This window comes from Eleginops maclovinus, chromosome 21, assembly GCF_036324505.1.
Source record: "Eleginops maclovinus isolate JMC-PN-2008 ecotype Puerto Natales chromosome 21, JC_Emac_rtc_rv5, whole genome shotgun sequence".
NCBI classification, from domain to species: Eukaryota; Metazoa; Chordata; class Actinopteri; order Perciformes; family Eleginopidae; genus Eleginops; species Eleginops maclovinus.
In genome coordinates, this window is record NC_086369.1 from 6,475,777 (window position 1) to 6,497,185 (window position 21,409).

The window sequence follows — 21,409 nt, forward strand, 5'->3', positions numbered from 1 at the left end:
TAACAGGGTTTTTATACACCAGCGGAGCATTTTTCAGTAGTATAATTTATTCATTTCCCAAGGTAGTTCTTCTTAAAAGGTAACTAAATTAGGATGAAGACAAACAGCGTGAACACTTCTTTATATTTCTCTCAATTACAGTTGTGTGCAATACCTTATCAGGGAGCAATAAGGGATCTGAAAGAAATCTATAAAAAAAACGTCCACAAACAAACAGAGACCTGGAGACATTAACAATGCAACTACAAGCCTGCAGGATTTGCCCCTCGACACACAGGTTACTGCTGTGTGTTTCTTGGTTGCAATTAAGGTTGTCAAACAACATATCATCACGCTTCCCTGCATGGAGTCCCACATGGAGTCACACGTCTCTGACAGCCGTCCATGGCGTTCAATTCTGACATCCATACTGCATCCCATAACCATGAGATCCAATCGGCTTCTGCGTGGTCGGAAAAGAGAGCCGAGTAAAATCAGTTGTGGTCAGGAAGAGCTGGGCGGCAGAAAGCTCAGGCTCTGGCAGGGGCCCAAGGGCTGCGTCTGGCTGCACATTTAGGCGTGTGTGTCTATTGTTTGACAGGTTAATAAAGCGGCCATTGCCCTACAGAAAGATAACCAACGTGGGAATAGTCTGCGAGCTTTAAATTCTGTGCTTAAAACAACTCTCCATTCTAACACCTTGAAAAACACCTTTCTTTCCTACATTGGTACAAAGTGGGTGTACAGGGTCTTCGCTCAGTGACAGATTTGGAGCCAGGAACAACTAATCCTTCAATTAATGCTTGCGGTGAAATGTGAAGCCTCTGCAAACTCGTAACAGGAAGGTAACAACTTTAACAATTTTAATTGGTGAGGAGGAATATCACATTCATTTGGTCGTATTTCACCTATCACAAGATGATGTCTACCAAGTGACTTACATTTATTTCAATGAAGTGAGTAGGTGGAGTCTTGTCAGGGGAACTTGGATACTCAAAAGGTTTTAGTAAAATTAGAAAACCTAGAATAAGACAAGATAAGATGGACCTTTATTAATCCCGTCATGCTAAAACTAAGATTTAGCAGTTCCCTTCGGCCTTCTACAGTACTTGTTTAGGACCCTCATCAGGCAGCTGAAGAATCACTCAAAAACAAATGTATTAGACCATCTCACCACACAGACAAATTGGATAATGCAGCTGATTAATAGAAGGATAATATGTAAATACATAATATCACTTACATTTAATTTGATTTCAGCTGAAGAGCTCATGCACACAAACTGAATGCTACCTGTTCAGCACCAAAGAGCCGACAAGTACGCATGTATCCGGTAAACACTTCAAATTATTAAGCATGTGAAGATCAAAATCTTTCCTTCAGGAAATGGTAGAGACCAAATCAGTTCATTTGGACAAAATGAGGTAAAGAAAAGTGACAATATGGTCAACTAAGTCAAATGAAGACACGCTCCCAGCAACATCTAAATCAAGATACATAACAATGAACTGGTTACTAACTTAAGAATTAATGAGGAAATAAATTACTTTGAGATCAAACAAACTTCCCTAAACTATCTATAAAATTGATTTAGCTTTGTGTGCCCATCTGGACTAATATGGCCAAAGGCAAAACTTGGACATAATAAGTCAAACTACCAGCTGTTTTTCAGTTTTAAATTCAATACAATTTAGAAACATCCATGGATATTTCTTTTTTAATCACCAGCTGAATTAATTGCAGAAAGCAACCGAGAAAAAGATTGAAGCACAAATAATTCACAAGTTCCAAACCAAACTAATCTCAAGGAAGGTGGTCGCATCTTTTTTTTTTGTGAGCATTAATTAGCCAACGGAAGAGTTTGCTTCTAGTAGTCTTGAGGATTCGCTTAATATCAAAGATTTACAGCCTCAGAGAAGTCCCTGTGGAACTGCCGGAGCTTAAAGAGTATCCATGAGGAACTTTCTCATTTAGAGTGAGTAAAACATGTAAATGTTCACCCCAAAACATGGAAACACGGAAATGATCGCTAATGAAAGCTTCAGCGGGAGGCTTCATTAGTTGAAGGTCTCTAGAAAGTGAAAAACAACATATAAAGTCTGTGATACTCCACAGACTTCAAATTCTGAAGCTCACAACATCTTTTCCCCCTCAAACACACCATCCATTATGCCAACACAGTATGAAGTCATTTCCTCTTCTTGTGTCATACATTCATATTTCTTCAATGGCCCATTTTTTTCCAGTGGTTAGGCTCATGAATGTTTACAGGTCACTGTGGAGTGTGTGAATGTCGAGCATCCCTCATATTTCTGGGGCTGTCTGAGTGTGAAAAACAACCGACATAAATCTCTGCATTGCAGTGGCTTTCACCAGTTCATGAATCGGAACTACATTCAGAAAAAGAACCCCGCCGTGTGTGTGTGTGTGTGTGTGTGTTGCTAGTGAAGCAGAGGATGGGATGATATTATGGCCTGTATTTTTCTGTTTATTTGCAAGAGTGCTTTGCATGAAGTAGCCCAGCCTCGGCAGGGCAGTGGCTAATGAGCCGGCTATGAAGATGTAGCGAAGACTGCCGCTGCACTTCTCAGGATAAAACGGCCCACAAGTCAACAATCTACCTCACATCTTCTATTGCAGTTTACTTCAGCCCTTTTTTCAGGCTTTTTCAAAACGGTTTTCTGGTTGCTGTTGTCATTATTGCTAAAATTGACAATGCGTTGTGGTTTCTAGATGGCTAACATGAAGCACTGGTGTTTTAGAATCCCCTGTTTCTTTCTCACTGTGGCCGCGTCTGTGTATCATTTCACCGCTCTGTCTGACACGTACCTGTTTTGGGCTCCACTGAGAAGTATGGCTGTCCGTGGACGATGCTGTAGATCACCCTGGCGCTGTTCCCATACGTCGGGTCATCTGCATCTGTGGCTGCCACTTGCACTACCATGGTTCCTGTGGGCAGACAACCCTTCATTAGTTTCCAAGACAGCATCTAGAAGCCAAGTCAAACAGAGCTAAATATGGAAGCAGTTATCATATCAACTGAGCGTGTGACCAATTCCACTTGAGAGAGAGGAGGGAAAGAAAAGAGTGAAAGCAATGAAAATGTGACTTCTGAGGCGGTAAATAATCTCATTAGTCATTACTACACTTCCTTTGTTGGGCCTGGTGTTTGGTTTCGAGTTTGTCTTTTTTTCCCTACAAGGTTTAAAGCACTTCAGCGGCAGCAGAAGATCTGACGTGCTGTGTGCTTTGCCTCAAACGCTGCTGAGAAAAATAACACATTGGGTTTGTTGCCGTCTTTTGCAGGGATGCTGCAGCGGGATGAAGTGTAACTGAGAGCCTTTGGGGAGCAGTTCCCCGCCATTGTTACCATTTCCCCCCCACCCGCAGATCAGTCAGAAGCATCTTTTCCCTTCGCTTCAATCTGTTGATTCTATTTCAGCAGCCAAATGGGTTGTGTAACCAATCTGTGTTCTTTTTACCAGGCCCTTCACCCCCACCACAAAATACATGATTGTGTGTGTCATACACTGATCCAAAAAATGAGTTTGAACTTGTCCTGAAGCGATGTGATTTTTGCACTAATTAGAGCTCAGTACAACTCTTTACATTAAATAGTTTTATGACACAAAGAGAGAAAAAGTCACAGTACAGAAAACATTTCTCCTGCCTCTTTTTTTTGTACTCTATTTTATTTTTTAGTCGAAATCTTTGTTGTAGGCACAGATGGTAACTCAGGCAGTTACTGATTTAAGGGTCCATAAACTTCGTCTGGAGAAGATGCTGATCTGCAGAGAGGAAAATGTATGAGATAAAACGCATCTAAAATGTTTTGTTGAGGAGGTTTTGTTGAATTCTGGTGCTAGTACACAATGCAAGGCAGACCTTCTGGTCTAGATGGATAAATATAGCTCTTACTACAGCAAAAAAGGAGCATGTGGTGGAATTTAACGCAAACAAAAGAAGTTATATACCCACAAATAAAATACCAAGCTAGTATCTAGTATAAAATTAGAGATTTACACCTGGAAAAATGTACCTATTTATTAAAAAAAAGGGCTATGGTAGCTAGAGATTCCATACATTTTCATTTTATTTATTAAGGTAAAAAACAAACCCCTTCATTTAAAAAAGGTTTTAATTGACACACTAAATATAATTTAAGGAATATATGAATAGGTCTGCATCCTTAAAATACCTTAGTTGGAAAACATTAATTTAATACATTAAGTCAAATAAAATGGCTTTAAGATGATTCAAAAATAAACACAAGTCTACGTCTATACAATAAAGTACATTTACACAGAATACCATTTATTGTACATGGTTAGGAAATGATTGGCATATATTCATATCAGTTTGGTTTTAGGGGAAACTGCAGATAAAGTCATAAAGCCCAACGTATAAAGCCTGATTTTGCCCTGTACTACCCTCGACTCCCCAAACTATCTCCGAGTTCACAAGAAGGAAATTTGTTTTTAAAACTATACTATGAACTCCACTGACTGACAACTGTTGTTCCTGCGTGCGGTTCAGTATTGTGCTTTCCCACTCTTCCTCCGAGGCACAGAAGAACACATCAAACATGACGCCATATAATATATATATATATATATTTTAAATCGGCTGAATGTGGTTGATGTGACTTGAGCTGACAGCCGTGGCTTGGAAGGTAAAGGCAGAGAAGCGTTTGAAGATTTCACAGAGAAAACATAATCAGCTTCAATCATTGCCCATCACGTTCAGAAGGTCGGCCATATCAGCCTTGTTGCTCTTTCATTGTTACAGATTATATAATGTCAAATAACTGATATGAATCGGATAAAAGGGAGGAAAAGCCAATTAACTGTTAAATTATAACAATCAAGCAGCACCTTGGAGTCTTCTGTTTGCTGTTAGACTGAACGTCAGAGTCGGTCTTAAAGCTGACGCCTGCTGCGATGAAATCATCAACAAAATACATTTTTGAAATAACCTTGGAGATGAAAAAACAATGCCTTTTTCCAGTCGGTCATATAAAAAGCTGCTTTAATATTTCACTTTAATAGCTAGCTGCACATATCTCAAGCCTGTGTGGCATTCGACAGAAAGTGCTGTCTTGCAAGTTGGTGATATTTTACTTTGGAGAAAAACATCCTAATAAAAATCTCACTTTCTATCATGAGAGGTTTTTTACAGGCTTTTTACAGAATGAAACTGATCATGGAAATTGAAGATTAGAGTCCTCCTTTGTGGCCATAAAGCGGAATTAACAGGCTCTTGCTGTGGATGTGAACAATATAATAGAAGAGAAAGAAGGCTTGGAGAAGCTGGAGAAGTTATCACCAGGCCGCTTGCAGAAGGACACCTAGATTATATCATCACCTCTTAGTCATGACAGGTTATATTACAGGTAGTTTAAAACACCAAGGTCAAAGGATGAACGAGAAGAAAGAGTGCGAAAGAGAGCTGGGGTGACGTCTAAATCTCTATTACAGGTTGATGGTTAAAATCACGTCACAGAGTGCTGTGCAGACGAGGCTGTAAATCAACATTCAATATGGTCGAGTTCAGCTTTAAAAGGGTTTCATTTTTTCCTCTCCAGGTTGTCCAACAAACATCCTTTCCTAACAATATTGTCAGAATGAAAGGTAGTCTGAGGTGGGTTACTGGATGTCAGAAAAACACCATGAAATTTGAATAGATTCTTTCTGCTCCATGAGGCTGTCATCTGCTACTCAATTTGCCCTGTCTGTGTCCCTTCAACATTTGTCCGTCTTCGTTGACGTGACAGATCTGATCTCCACTTTTTTTTATTCATTCCCCCGCAGCTGTGTACAAAACAGATTTCCTAATCAATTCCACATCTTGGGTGACCAATCTGCCAGTAATGAAAATAAATGCAGCATGCTTGAATCTGAATAGAAGACAGGTATTCTCAAGCCACTTACATATACAAGCTGCATCCAACTGTCAAGTACAATAAGCTTTTGTTAGTGTGCACTCTGAATGCAAATTTGAAAAAATGTTACCCAGGATGTAACCATAATATTAATACAAACAGCATATGTTTTCAAAAAAGCATATGAATAAAAGAGCACACATTTAAAACCCTATCGCTGAAATTGAATAGCGATATACATGAAAGGAAACATAAAGCAGTATTATGAATATTAAAACGTTCTGTTTAAGCTTTCATGAGTATTCAAAGCTGCCACTGTTGATTAAACTGATTATACTTGTGCACATTCACACCTGCTCCACATTGCTTCAGGGATTATTGCTAAGAGATCAATTCACTTTTATTTGCAATTGCCTAGAGAAAATGGATAAGAACACTTTTGAAGAAGTGGCTAACTACGTGCTGTTTCCACCGTGCTTTTCCCGAGAAAACAGGTGTCCCGGTCGAACGCAAACAAATTAAACTAATGTGCCATTCAATCCACTTATTATGACGCCTCTATTGTTCCCGTTAATTGGTAGAGCAAGGGCTTTTCTCGAAAAATATAGAACATGGTGCCTACGTCACTTCCGGTTAAACACTTTGCCCCGCCTACTTTCCGTGAAAAATAATGCATTAGAGCGAAGCGGAAAATAATAGTTTCTTCACGTGTTAAAGCTGCTGAGTCATATGTTGCACCTCAAACAACAAATAAATATCGACCTACGGTTTCTTTACTTCCTCTACAGAAAAAAAAGAACAGTAAAAGAAACAATCTAATTCAAAAATCTCAGTTTCAGTGCAAGCCGGCTGCCTGCCACTCATTCACCGGCAGACAGACCAGACATCCACCCCCTACTTATTCAGAGCTGTGTAAAAACAAAGCTGTCTCTGCCGTCTGACAGGCTATTTGACACGATTTACGTAATTATACAGTTTTTGACAAACAGAAATGGGTTTTTTCCAGTACGAAACACTGGCTGTAGCGTTACAAAAAGTTTTTAGGTCATTTTCTTCAGTAAACATCGTAAAACCTCACTCAGTAAGTTATTTACTATGAGTAATTGACCCTGTTTTGCCTTTTGGACATTGCATCTTTCAGCTGATCCAAAAGGATTTGAAAATTGTTTATTCTGCTTAAAACATAAAAGAATGTTCTCGGCTTTTAAAGGAAATGGAAGGAAACATCTAAAGGAAGGCAACATCTAAAATTTCCATAGATGGAGAAATGAAGGCTTTATGTGAGGAATAACTAAAGCCCTCAGAAAAAAGTAGTAGAGAAAAAAGAAGAAGATTTCAAGTAAAGAAAGCGTCTTACATTTTAATTTTTTGAGTAGATTCTTTATAACACCGCTTTTGGCCCCTGTAATAAAAATGTGATCAAATTTAAATATTTCATACAATGTTACCAACAACTGAACATCTACGCATATGTATGTATGTATGTATGTATGTATGTATGTATGTATGTATGTATGTATGTATGTATGTATGTATGTATGTATGTATGTATGTTATAAAGTCATTTATTACAGAAAATTAAATCTTAAACCGAAATTACATTTAATATTTTTTATTTTAACTTACATTATCCTGGGTCTCCTCGCTCATAGACAGGAACAATGACAGCTGCACATTGCGCTAGTGAACAGTAACTTGAAGAGCTGTGGCCTTGACTTGACATTACATTCCCTTTGCTTGTAATGAGCTCTCAGACTGCTCCTTTGGCCCTTCTCCGTGCAGTAGGAGAGAGCCTCGCCTCGCAATCGTCACACCTTCAACTGTCCTCAAAGCCCTCTTGTCTTTTATTTGACATCCCCTGCCACGATTAAGACAAAAGTCTTCAGAGATCCCTGGGCCGTAAGGTCTCCTTGTGTATGGACGAGCACAGCCTCTAATTACTTTAATTAATTAAATTCATGATTTCCTCTAAATTGAACCCATTCATCAGCGATGCAGAGCTGTGACCATTAATGATTTAAAGACATCCATAAAGGAATTATTGAGGACAAGAGGTTCATGGCCCCTTCCCTGCTTTTTTACTGCATCGCTGATCGCTTTGAGCAGATATTTACAAAGAGAAACGATGCCTTTATTCTACTGGTTGTTCTCTCGACTTGTGATGAAGACCTTCACAGGAGCTGGCAGATTAAATAAAGTGGCAAGGGTGACCCCGCGTTTCTGCGCCCGTGGTGTGAATGCATCCCTCCTCTGCGGTTGATGCACCGAGTTGCTGTCTTATCTGCGGTTGGACACGAGACTCCAAGCTCTTGTACTCTAATCCTCTGGTTCCTTAAGCCTGAGCTCTGTACCCCCTGTCGACAGTCAGCTGTGTAATCCTTCAGAGATCTCCCCGTCTGTGTGAAGCAAAGCACTGTTTCCCTTGGAATGACTCCCACTGCCACTGTATGCATGCAGACATTTTCATCTTGACTTTGAAGGTTGTAAAAAAAAGAAGAAGCCCTAAACACCTTTGTTTTACTCATTTCCATCTGTATGGTGCACACATGTTTGAGGTTTGGAGGTTACGATGATACGCGCAATGAGCTTTTCTTCGTCGTTATTAGTGTGGGGAAGTGCTTTCATTTTATATGCTGGTAAAACCCAGATATTTAAAGTGGGTATAATGAATAATTTTATAATAACGTGCACGAGAAAAGGGGTCGTGCTTAGTGATTAACCCGCAGAAAATGATCTTCTGCAGTTCCCCCCGCGGTGTGACAGAGCTTTCATTATTTTGGTTTTCTGGCACACAACTGCTCTGCTTCACTCTCACTGGTCTACAAGACTTGTATCCAGCTGCAGCAGCCAACTGTTCACTAACAAGTTCACCATTCTGTCTTAAGAGGTCATAATCTATTAGTGTTTTTTTCCCGGGTGGTTATTTGCTGCCTTAGGGAGCCAAAAAATCCTGTCTTGCCAGGTTTGTACAAAAGCTTAACACCCCCTACAACCTAAACAATACCCCAATATCCATCCTACTAAAGCTTTGACAGTATGACAGTCATCCAACCCAGCTTCTGTTTGTCGCACACTCTCAATGTAACCTTTTAAATAACGGTGGGAGTCACTGATCTAGATCTGGTTTTATACATTTAGGATGAAACCAAAGATTGTGGAGCAACAATATCACATAGTTCCTTTTTTTAAAGATTTCTTTGGGCAACCAGTGCCTTTAATACAGTGACAGTGAGAAATGGGGGGACAGAGGGGCTGACGCGCGGCAAAGGGTCTCAGGCTGGATTCGGACCTGGGTCCACCGCATGGGGATCAAACCCTAGTATATGGCCACCAGCTGTACCCACTGAGCTATACGACGGCCATATTTTCTGATAATATCTCCACTTTCCTTTTCGCAAAGGCAACCATGACCAGCACGTGTCCAAACTACGGCCCGGAGCGAAATTAGGTCCGTGGTCCATTTTGAATTAGCCCAGATTCTAAAAGTATAATGGCATATGGCCCCAAAACTTGTGCTTGTCTTATATTGTAGTTCTTGAATATACAGTGAAGGAAGTAAGTATTTGATCCCCTGCTGATTTTGTGAGTTTGCCCACTTACAAAGAACTGAACAGTCTTTTTCTACTTTTAATGGTAGGTGTATTTTAACAGTGAGAGACAGGATATCAAAAAGGAAATCCAGAAATGTACATAAATAAAAAGAGGTTTTAATTGTGGGAAAAAAGTATTTGATCCCCCTTGCAACCAACAAGAATTCTGGCTCCCACGGACCGCTTAAATAAGTCCTTTCGCTTTAGTACTCCTACCATTAACTCTTTACCTGGATAAAAGACACCTGTCCACAGTCAATAAATCGGATCTCCACCGAGGGCAAGACCAGAGACAGGTCTTGTGATCATGGTGGAACTAATGTCTAAGGACATCAGGGACAAGACTGTAGGCCAGCACAAGGCTGGAATAGAAGACAGGACCACCAGCAAGCAGCTTGCTGAGAGGGAGACAACTGGTTTGAGTATTAGAAAATTCAAATCAATGCTGTCAGTTAATGTAAAAAACCAACATTTTCTAACATTTAGTTGAAAAGAAAGCCCAATAACTTATTTGCATAACACGCTGGAAATAAACCCCTTCTTATTTTCCTTTATTAGAAGCAATCTGACGCTTCTGTTTTAAGGAAGGAGCTGCCAAAATAAATGAAACCCTATAGAGAGCTGTGATGTAGGCTGTTTCTTTTTCTTAAAGCATATTCAAGTATTAAGCGTTATTTATCTATATTTGACTGATTTTGCTGTAAACGTCATCTATAAGGCAATATACCTCACCACTAATGAGGGGCCCAGCTTTTCCGTATGTGGCCCTCAGTGAAAGTAGTTTTGCCTTAGTGTAAAAGATACACTGTCCATTGTCCACCGTCACAAATTGGTGGACATTGTCCTAAAATATTCTTACATAAATTCTCACATAGATAATGCATGTTCTGCCTTCTTTTACAAATGTAGACAAAGTTATGTTGATTGTGTCAACTGACTAATCTACATCTAATTCTAATCTTTTCAACACTTGTAGAAGACTGATTGCTGGCTCCCATCTTGATAATGGATTATAATAAAGACGGCAGATTGAAGTGCCTGTCAAATCAATATGTACATGCTCGGTATCACATCTTGAATCTTTCTCTCTCCTCTCACGAGGATTCATTGTGTCATTGCAAATTACTATATTTTATTAAATGTCTTCAATAACAATCAGTGAAGCCAGAGGAAATGCATATCATTTATCAGTCACCTAAAGCAATCTTAAGGTTTAAAATGGTTTTTATCATATCAACATTTTCCTGTCAATTGACACCCCAGATAATTCCAGCCTCCATCCCATCACTCAAAGCTCACTTGTGATTAGACCACAGCTCCCAGCATGCCCCAGAGCGCTTTTGGAACCCCTGACAGGAGCTGAAGGGAAGTTAAGGATGTGTCTGCTGCTCTGTTTAATGGATGGAGAGGAATGTATTTGTCTGGATCACACCTTTTTTCAGAGATGTTTTTTCTGCAGAGCGCTACCTGCAAATACCAGCCATTATGAACTCTGAGCCCAATGTCTTGAAAACATGCCCATGGCCTTCAAGCCTGATTCAGACCTTAAGTTTGCATGAGTCAGTTTTTTTAAACATGCGTCACTCATCAACATTGCTAAGCCCGGAGGTCTGTGCTGGCATATGTGAGGTGATAAATATGTAAATGAAGTCACATCAGACTTCATTACAATACACTGACTTTAAAACACCGTGAAATAGCATTTCCACAGCATTGTTCGCTCAGTAACACCCGCTTCTTCTTAACCAAAATGTAGATTTAAGTAGCATTTAATGGTGAACTGGAAAATTCATACGAAGAAAGAGAAAAACAAACCCTTAAATGTTTTTTATTGCTGATGAAATGTTTTAAGAGCTATGTTCCAGTAGGTTCAATATAAAGAACACATATGGAAATCACTCTCCATCCTCCACTCCATATACTCCTGCTAAGTTCAAAAGCCTCAGGATGTTGTTGTGTCTAATTTGCATTTACTAGCATTTTGAGCAGGAGCGTGACCGGTTTAAACCTTAGAGGAAGTCTTGACCATGCAGCTTGAAGCAGCAGGTTAAAGACAGGGTCTGATACGATGGGTTCCTGCAGGACTGGATTTAAAACAGACAGATAAAGGAAATATAAGCTGGTATGAATGCTAATGTGATCAACCGCATAATATCTGCTGAGTCCTTATAACATGTACAGCTGTTTAATGTTTTAAAGCCATGCTGGCGGTGTGGAAATGGCAATGTCAAACTGACATATCTGAGCAACTAGTGGATGGATTGCAATGACATTTTGTATAGAATTTCCCGAAGGGTGAACCACAATTAAAATAATACTTGTGGTTTGGGGATGAAATGTTTTGACAACTCTTGGATAAAATGCCTTGATATTTTGTAAAGTCATTCAGGATTTCTTCAGGGTATTGTGTCTTTACTTCACAGACCATTTGACTTTATCTACTGGCTTCATATGGTAAATATGTAATCAAATACCTGGAAAACTAATGGCACTTCAATCATACACAACTGTGGTTTGTCTTTAGTACCAATGAGCAAATATTAGCTGTAATAAGATGGTTAATATGCTAACTAGCACTGACATTAGCACTTAGTTTAAAGCCCTTGTAGTTTTGTCTATATCGGATCAATAACTGAAAACATGTTGCCAATAACCCTTAAGGTTTAAGGTTTCTGATTTTCACACACAAACTGAACCCTACAAACATCCCTGGTCATCTGGGTGCTTCATATGAAAGATCGTGAAGACCGTTATTTCACTCTTCAGTGAAGTACTGTGATGTCATAATGCGCTACATGAATGAATTGCCTTGCCAAAATCTCCAAGGGCAAATGTTTAGTACAGTCCTTGTACATCATCATGCTTTCAGAAACAGAGCTGGAGGTATTTCAAATTGAGAAAGACCCGGAATTCCTTAATGATTAGTGTTTATGGAAAAAATTAATTGCCATAGCTGAGGACAAAATTGAAGAAGTCTAAACTGGACCTAGACTGAATTTGAGCTCATGTACTTAAATTCATGCAGTTTAAATTGGGCCAAATGTGCTGAGTATGTAAGTTTTTAAAAAGCAACACGCTGGATTCAAATGAATATTGCAAACTTCCCTATTCGCCCCATGACCCAAACACTGGGAGAGATGAAGACAAACTGAGTGAGGCGGAAAATTATCAAATGCAGATGTAAGAGTGAGGGCAAGTCAAAGAGAAAGTGTAAGAGGGAGTAGAAAGAGGATGGAAATGGGGAAGAATAGTAAAAGGGAACTATAAAGGATTATATTATAAGACTAAGAGGCAGGCTTACCTAAGGGGGACATTTCCGGTACCCCAGCCAAGTATGGTCCATCAAGAAACTTGGGCTCATTATCGTTGATGTCCTGGACCTTGACCACAAATTCGGATCTGGGCTCTACGGGGATATTGGTGATCCGGTCTACAGCTTGAGCTTGGAGGGTGTAGTAGGGCTGCGCCTCTCGATCAAGGCGCTTTGTGGCGTGGATGTCCCCTGTGTTCTCATCAATGGTGAAGATGGAGGTGGCGCCCTCGCCAGATAACACATACTTCACCTTGCCATCTCCTTTGTCCACGTCTGAGTGAAGCTGAAAGAAAAAGGAACATCAGACTAAGGGACCACGGAAGAAAGTAAAAATATCCATTTCATTTGCTCGTGTTTTAATATTTTAGTGGTGGTGTTCGACCTAATAAAGAATGACTTGAGGGCATTTGTCTTTAAGCAGAACACGATAGTGGTTGTTGGATGATGATAACACAAGTGAGGGTGTTACATCGTATAACCTATTCATAGATAAAAAGCTAAACTGATTAAACTTGAGTTGAACATTTCATATTTTTAAACACATTGCATTTAAACATGTTTGTTGGACAGCCATTTGAATCAGATCAAAAGATCAACACATGCTGCATCTGTGCGTGAATTCATTACGTTAGAGAATCCCATCATGATTTGCCTTTTGATACAAATTAATGGGATGAAATGATGCCACTTACTGCAATGCCATTGTGACTTGTTAGCTTTTCTAATGGTCATTACGACTGATCAAACTCACACTTTTCCATTAAAGCCACCAGCAATAACCAGCTCATCTAAAAAAACACACACTACAGCTCTTAGAAAATACAAAAAGACAATGATGATTCACCAAATGGATGTAATTTCACTTATTTTCTGTTTCCGAAGCCAAAGTTGCTGCTACATTACCCATAATGCAGCGGAATAACAAATGTCTTCCTAGAAATCTGTAATTTCATAAATTTGGAGATGTTTTATGCAAAAAAGATCTTGGGCTACTTTGCCTAAATCAAGCTGAAGTGAAGATACTTATTTTTGCCTTGAAATAGTCCAATATATAACAGCCACAGCTGATTGGAACCTTTATTCAATCTTTCACATTATTTTTATTAATTCATCTTCTGAGCTTTTTGAATAAATAGAGCACAGATGGTTGGACAGACGAGAATATTCTCTTTGGGATATATCAATGACAAATCTGATAAAGAGAGGATTCTACAAGTTTTGACCTCTAATAATCAAAAGCACGAGCTGAGGCCATGTTGTCAGTTCAGACCTTTTAATGGCCACATAAAACATCGAAGCCTAAAATCGGTGGGATAGACTTCCATCCAATCTTTTTCAGCTCTGTGGAATTCAAGTTTTGTTTCTTGGAGCAGCTAGAATATTAATAGGAGTTGTTTTATTGTTCCATAAACAGACATACTACAATAAAGGTGGAAAAGCTACCTATCTTTTGAATCACTGAACCTGTGCAGTCACTACAAACACATTCTTATGGCAGAGTTTTAGTCTCAGAGGAGCAAGTCATGAGTTTAAAGATGACTTTAAGACCCCTCCTCAAACTACGACTCCAACAAAAATAATCCTTGAACAACTCTAAAGAAAGAACACTCAAATCTTCTTTGAGCACAAAAATTACCATGACAAGTAACCAGCCTTGAATAATCACGTTTGAAGTCAAAGCTGTCTGAGGGCCGTCAACCCCTTCAACGTTCTGAACTTCAGAGCGATCACAGAATCCGCCGTGTATCTTAGGGGAAGGTTGTTGTTGGTGTTTTAAAAAATGGACAGATGGACCGTTTTAACTGTCAGTGTTTACCAGAGTGCATATTTTTACCTCACCTCCAACACGACCAAACAGCTCAATTAACAGCAAAGCATGCTTTTAGTGGATTTGATTATGAAATGTTTTTCCTGATTCTCGATGTTTGGTGTTAAAAGAGCACAGAGTACAGCTTTAATTGAACCTGTAATGGAGAACGGTAAATGAACTGCACTTATTGTCCATTCTTTGTGACCCTCAAAGCACATTCCACATAATTCGGATATCCGTGGACATGCCGTTAGGAGCAATCTGGGGTAAAGGACACATAGACATGTTGACTGATAGGGCTGGGGATTGAACTACCAACCTTTAAATGGGTGGATCTACCTCCTGGGAAATGTAATATTCAGCAATGTTCTCAATCTTCCTAGTGTTTTGCGTGCAATTTTCTCCAAAATGAAGTGAACCAATACACAAGGAAATGAAACAAAACAGCAACAGAATGTAATGCCACTGTAATTAGTTATTCTAACAACCAACAACCAATTTCCCAAGGAAACATCTAGGAATAACAAACCCATATCACCCAAAAAAAGTTTCACCTAAGCCAAAGCACTTAATGTGTTTGTATGAATGATTCACAAAATGATATTCCTAAGTAAGGTTATGAAATTGAGCTTCTTACCACTCATCTTGGCAGTTTTTAAATCCCTGCAATACAATCAGAAATGGTGACGATGCAGACACGTCACCAACATATTCCCAATCACTGCTTCCTGGGACATTCAATAGAAACCCAATACATCTAATCGGGATAGGTGCATTCCAAATACCTACTGTATAAGATAATAAAGAAGAGATCCTTATTTCCAATAGCCGGACTAAAACTATGTTCTTTCTGCTGGATCTGAGTTTCTCTAAGAAGTGTCTCCTTGTCAGCACTCTAGTTGGAATGACTTGTTCACTTAAGGAGCATGAGGCGCTGTTCCTGAACTCCCAGTGACACTGAGAAAGCACGCAACCAATGACAAGCTGCCAGTTCGCTGCAATCTCAAGGCACATTTTCTCCACCAGCATGGGGATGGGTTAGGCTTGGGATGAGCTCGCTGACATGTTGCGTTCAGGTTCAGGAGATCTTTGTTGTGTACTGTCCACTGCATGATCCCTATTTGAGGTCAGTAGCTTACTATTGCAGATAAAACCATCAGGGTAAAGGCCTGGCATGTAGAGCACTCCGATGGTTTCTCAGAACCTCTTGGACGCTACATTATTTTTATATCCGTACTCCATCTGACCTAGTGTGAAAAAGAACGAAAAGCTGGAGAAACGTTGGAGAAAAAGTCTTAAGGGGAGTTTATGTTTGAGCAATTTCATTATTTCTGATCACTATGATTACATTTTTAAATCGTCGAAACTGAAAAGAGTATGCACACATTGTTTACACTGCTTTTCAATTAATTACTGACCTCTCTCTTGTTGTTCATGTTGAGGCGTTATGATAAAATCCAATTATAAAGCATTTATTTTCAAGGTACACTGTAACACTGTAGAAACTCTTCCTTGAATTTATCTGTAAATGTCAACATCTCATTACGGTAAAGAACATTTGGTATTTCAGGTTTCTTGCCAGCGCTGCAGGGGGGGGGGGAGAATGATTAGGTCAATATTATATTGGTGGCACTGAAGGAGTACAAGCTGTACGGAGGATACAACACCAAAGGTCTTTTATGAATGGAATCTATCAGGCCGCTGATTGATGCTACGTTCCAGACGTGATGATTGCATTGGATGTTTCCTTAAGGCTCTCAGCGTGCATTATGTTGCCTCTCTTGTGGAGCCCGCCGTGTTTATTCACCACCTCCTGCTGTATGGAGCAAAATTGAGGTAAACTGTCAGTCGAGGTGAGAGTCAACATTTAATCTTGAGGAAGCCATCCGTGGTACTTTTTTTGGGGGTAAATGCCATTGACATGAAGGCCACAAAGCATGCAAGGCGTGTCAAGGGTCAAGCACACTATGTGGTCTTTTCAGTGAACTTTTTGCTTCCTTTCCCACTCTGCCTGGCAGGAGAATACACAACAGTGCAGCAGCTGTGGCCACAAATCACATCTCCAAACTATATCAACAATGGGGGCTTTATGAAATATATATAGCTTGGCCGGGCTTATTTAAGTACCCTGTTTAATACTTTTTTCTCTCATTGATTTAACGTATTTTCAAACTGTCAATTCTTATTTTCTATAGAATACTATTTCATTCAATATTAAATTAATACATACAATGCAAAAAACATACTGTTTAAAGGATTTTTTAGATAGCCTTTTAAATATTTTTCTGAAAGTATTTATTAAGATTTGAATTAAATGGAATTTCAAAACTGGTATTTTGGGTTTCTCTCCATATTACTCTTATCACCATGTTGTAATTGCAGACATATAAAGACTGTAATTACTTTCCTGGCTTCCACTTGAGGTGAGCGTACCTCAGCTCGAAGCATGGCAATGTAGCTCAAAAGCACACCAAGGGATTGTGACGGAGGGGTGGGACTTGAGCACGAACACTTCTGAAATCAAAGCTGACACTCGTCATCACTTTGTATGCCGGCGGATCTCGAGGGACCAGCCTGTTAGCTTTGTGTTTGCTTGTTTACCTTGTAGCAAGGGAGAGGAGTAAAAAGCATAAAAGATGATACAACACCCCTCTGGTACACGCTTGTCCCATCACTGGCACTGCTGCACAATGTGTACAATTGTTACTGCTTTTTTTTTACCGTTCAAAGCTACATGAAAAGTCCTGTTGGAAAGTGTGTTTTTCTATTCTGCTTCTCTTTACGGCCATTAGGCTCGGCTCTGTGAAACACTGCAAGTGGAAAAACAGAAATAAACATACAAATAAAAACGCTCTTACACCAAAATGTATCGTTCAAGCTTTGTATTTGCACCTCCCTTGAGTAGACTATAAATTCTCCCATTCAATGGACTGTGCACCATCCGAAATAGATACAAAAGTCCATACCTACAGGCAACCTGTGAGCAACACTGAATCCGGTACACCAAATCAGCCTCTGCTGCTGCTCAAGAGTCCTTAATCAAAACTCGCCCTCAAGATATTTCACAGAACGGCAGAATGTGGGAAGCTTAACGCGGTCTCGACGAGCGAGGTATGCTTTATAAACAACCAAAAATAAACTGCGGACGACTGCGCTGTGGGAAGGCTTGCCGGTTTCTAGTGCAACATAAGGAAACAAGTGTATATGTCATACTTTATTCGATTATTATATATCCTACAGAAATCAAATAAAGGTTATTACAGGAGACGGCAGGGAGTTCAGACTCATATAATAAAACATACATGAAGTGCTCATAAAGCAGACAGCAGATGGGGGCGAGAGGGGTCATTCTGCTACAAAAAGGGAGCTGAAAATGTAGACGGGGGCTGTGGTGCAGCTGTCACTGACATGCTTGTACAGCCATATTCTGGTGAGTAGCCATGGTGCTGTCCTCGGCGAGATATATATATATCACACAGTGGGGAGATACATGGGATCTATACACACAGGCTCCCGCTCCTTCATTCACTGAGTAATGATCACTTATTGGTCCTTACTTCATTATATATATAAGATCTAAATCTGTTTGTGATACAGGGCTTAGGTAGTCTGATTGTATTGGACACTGAATCAATTTAACAGATATAATTACAATGTACTTTGGATCAGTTCTATATTCAGTTGAGTCATACCAATAAGGCAGGCTCTGGTTTAGGGATATACAGTTTATAAAAATACATTTATTGAAACACTCCATGAATACTGTTCGAGCAGCTACATTGTTTTGACTCATTTGCAGTGAAACAGACTTTTCGTCCCAGAATAAGTGTAAGTTATTTACTTTGTCACATGAAAACCCTCTCAAGTACAAAGATGCTGGTGGATGCGAATATTCTTTTCCCTTAAGTATCCGAGGTTTGTGTGCCATTTGAAGTGCGGTGCTCAGAAATACACATGATTAGAAAGCAAATAAGCAGATATCTTACAACAATAGACGGGTCAAAAGTTTATAACAGCTTAGGGCATTGATTGTATTTTTGCAGCGTGTTTGTAAGTAGCAGACGGTTCACCGTTTAAAAAATAAAGTAATAATAGAGTAGAGTGGCTGCGGTTGAAAAAAAGGGGCACACTATAGTTAATTGTATTCATAGCAACATTTTGATTCTGCAGCAGGGCCCTGTGAGGCCTATGACGCAACATTATATAGAAATAAATAGAAGAAAATATGAATTAAAAGATGGAAACAGCGTAAACAAGTATACATGTCTTTAAATGTTGAGTCCTGGATTTTGAAAACCTTCAATAATCCTGAAACTTTTGCTTTAAAATAAATGTCTGTCACTATATATGGCCAAATGAGGTAAAGCTGTTTCATTCGCAGGTTAGCAGCCAACACAGTCTGGATCTCTGGGAAGTGAGATCGAAAGGGATATCTTTGAAATGGCAACTTTAAGAACTGAAAAGAAGTTGAAGTGTGAGAGATCAAAACAGCACGTCTAATCGCTGAGATTTTCCGTATAAAGTTTGAGCAATGTAGGCAAGAAAACAAAAGCTGTTGAAGGTAAAGCACCAGGAATAGTTTAAGTGTATGCAGAGCGAAATAGAGGTAGTTGAAGTGTCACTTTAAAGTGTAGACATGTGTTGAATATTCATCAAAAGAGAAGCACACATTTTTGTAATTTATTGAACAAAATAAATAAATATTTTCCTTTTTTTTTGTGCCGAATTAGCTGCTTCAGAATGAGCGAAAAAGGCAGTTGAAAAGACTGTTAAATACACACAAACAGATGTGTGTGATGGCTTGACAGCAGGTACAAAGCAAGTGCAGATAGGTTTTATAGAGGATAAATATGAAAATGCAGGGAGGCGGTTTTCAGCGGGGGATAAGGCAGGGCTCGCTGCTCCCTCTCTCTCTCTCAGACTGTTCACAAACGGGAATCGGCTTTCAATCAAAGTCAGAAATGATTTTGTGAATTCTGACTGCCATTTATTCACTTTGTCTCCATCCGACAGCGGCGGCTCATATCTGCACCTGCTTGCTGAGTCATAACACCAGGGAGATAATGGCTCTGTTTCCGTGTGAGGAGGATAAATGAGTCTTCTTGGAAAATGGGCTTGAACAGTTCCAGTCAAGATCTCAAAGGCAAACAATGCTATATAAACATTTGTTTCTAATCCATGTTCTCAGCCATGTATTTATGCCATACGTTATTCATGTCTCAGTCAGTAAATCAGTGTCAGTAGCATGTATTTATACAATATGTTGTACTTAATATAGACCTGAACACAAGGCAGGAAGTGCCAAAAAGACTCCTCTACTAAAGCCTTTTAAGACTTTAATTATTGTGGAGAATAAAATAGATATGATAGTTTGGACTAGTCATTATTGCGCTCACAGATATTCTCTCACATATCCCTCATGAGATTACGCATCCAGCTCAATGGTTAATTCTTACTAGTCGAATTTAATTAAACAGATCTCACATTTAATTAGTTATCTGACTCCCCATAAGTGCACTGCAGATATCTGTAATGTAAATCCCGTCCAGAATTATAAATTATAAAACAGGCTTGGCGATTTCTGTCACGTCATTATAGATATCTTGAAAGGATTGAATCTATTTGAAGATATATTGAATGGTTGTTCTTTCCAGCGAATTGGAGATAAGTTGAATTATACATCTCAAAAGGTTAAGATTGTAATTATGACTGGTCAAAATGAATCTAGATTTCCAATATGTGATAAGAGATGGTCAAGTGAAAGTTAAAATGGACAGTGGGAGGCAGCAGATAAACGACATTTACAAAGTTTCAGCCATGATAGGAGAAATAGACAAAAACGAATTGAACTTCTGGGAGCTTTGTTATCGGGGTAAAGTTGAAAGTGATTGCCATTTTTGCATATTATAACAATTTAAGGGAGTTAATGTTCCATGGAATGACTCGACCGAATCATCAAATGTTGTGGCGTACAAATGAGCAATCATTTGAATGGCTGTTTAATTTTCTAACTTAGTCTGAAAAAGATTTGTAATTAGTAGTTATTTAGATTTTTCATGTACTACAAGGAACATATTCTCAGCCAAAGTCAGTGATTGATGAATTTCGGTCTGTAGATTGGACCGTTAAAGATGTTTAGGCTTTATCTATAATGTTTTCAGTTGTACGCTATTTCTGGCTTGCATTTATTCATGGTATCTTAAGAGGCAATAGTTCAAAAGTGATACGTTCATTCATTTTAAAGATACTTCACACGCTTAATACACAGGGGGACACACAGAGTATAAAAAAAGACATGTTTTTACTGAAAGAGGTGCAGCATATGTCCAGTGTTGGATATAAGTAACGGATTTACAGTAATATCTTACTTGTTGCTGAAACGCATTAATATAAACGCATTACTAAAGGTGGGTATCATTATACCCGTTACAATTCTGTACTGTAGCGCACGGTACAACAGATTTTAACCCAAATGAAATGGTGTTTTGTTTTTTAAGAATTCTCCAACAATGCGGGACATTCCGACATCAGAGGACCTGTTTTGCGGGTCGAATAGTATGCCTATTTACTATTGGTCAAAGTGGCTGAAGAAACAAATTCCACTTTTGCCTCGAGAAGTTAAGAGACTCGTGGCAGAGTTACTTACACCAAACAGCGACGTATTGTTACGAGTATCCAAATAAAGTTAAACGGTGTATGAGTTTAATATCTAGCATGAGTTTAATATCTAGCTATCTTCTGAATTATCAGAGTACTGCCAGATAGAAAGACATTTGCCAAAGAGTTGGATAAAGTAATATATGCTGTACTACATTTTGGAAGTTACTTGCCCAACA

At 39.2% G+C, this 21,409-nt stretch overlaps 1 protein-coding gene across 3 annotated transcripts in view; it reads right to left on the bottom strand.

Annotated features, from left to right (window-relative positions):
- The window catches only part of cdh7a (cadherin 7a), an 80,908-nt gene that overhangs the window by 36,599 nt on the left and 22,900 nt on the right, over nucleotides 1–21,409 (bottom strand). For 2 of the 3 annotated variants that reach the window (XM_063912686.1, XM_063912685.1), the window contains exons 2-3: nucleotides 12,752–13,046; nucleotides 2,809–2,928 (exon numbers count right to left, since the gene is read on the bottom strand). In XM_063912686.1, the coding sequence (XP_063768756.1) occupies nucleotides 2,809–2,928; nucleotides 12,752–12,764 (133 nt within the window). In that variant the 5' untranslated portion in view covers nucleotides 12,765–13,046. Of the gene's footprint in view, nucleotides 1–2,808; nucleotides 2,929–7,217; nucleotides 7,245–12,751; nucleotides 13,047–21,409 lie in introns of those variants that run through there. The other variant, XM_063912687.1, reaches the window with a different exon arrangement.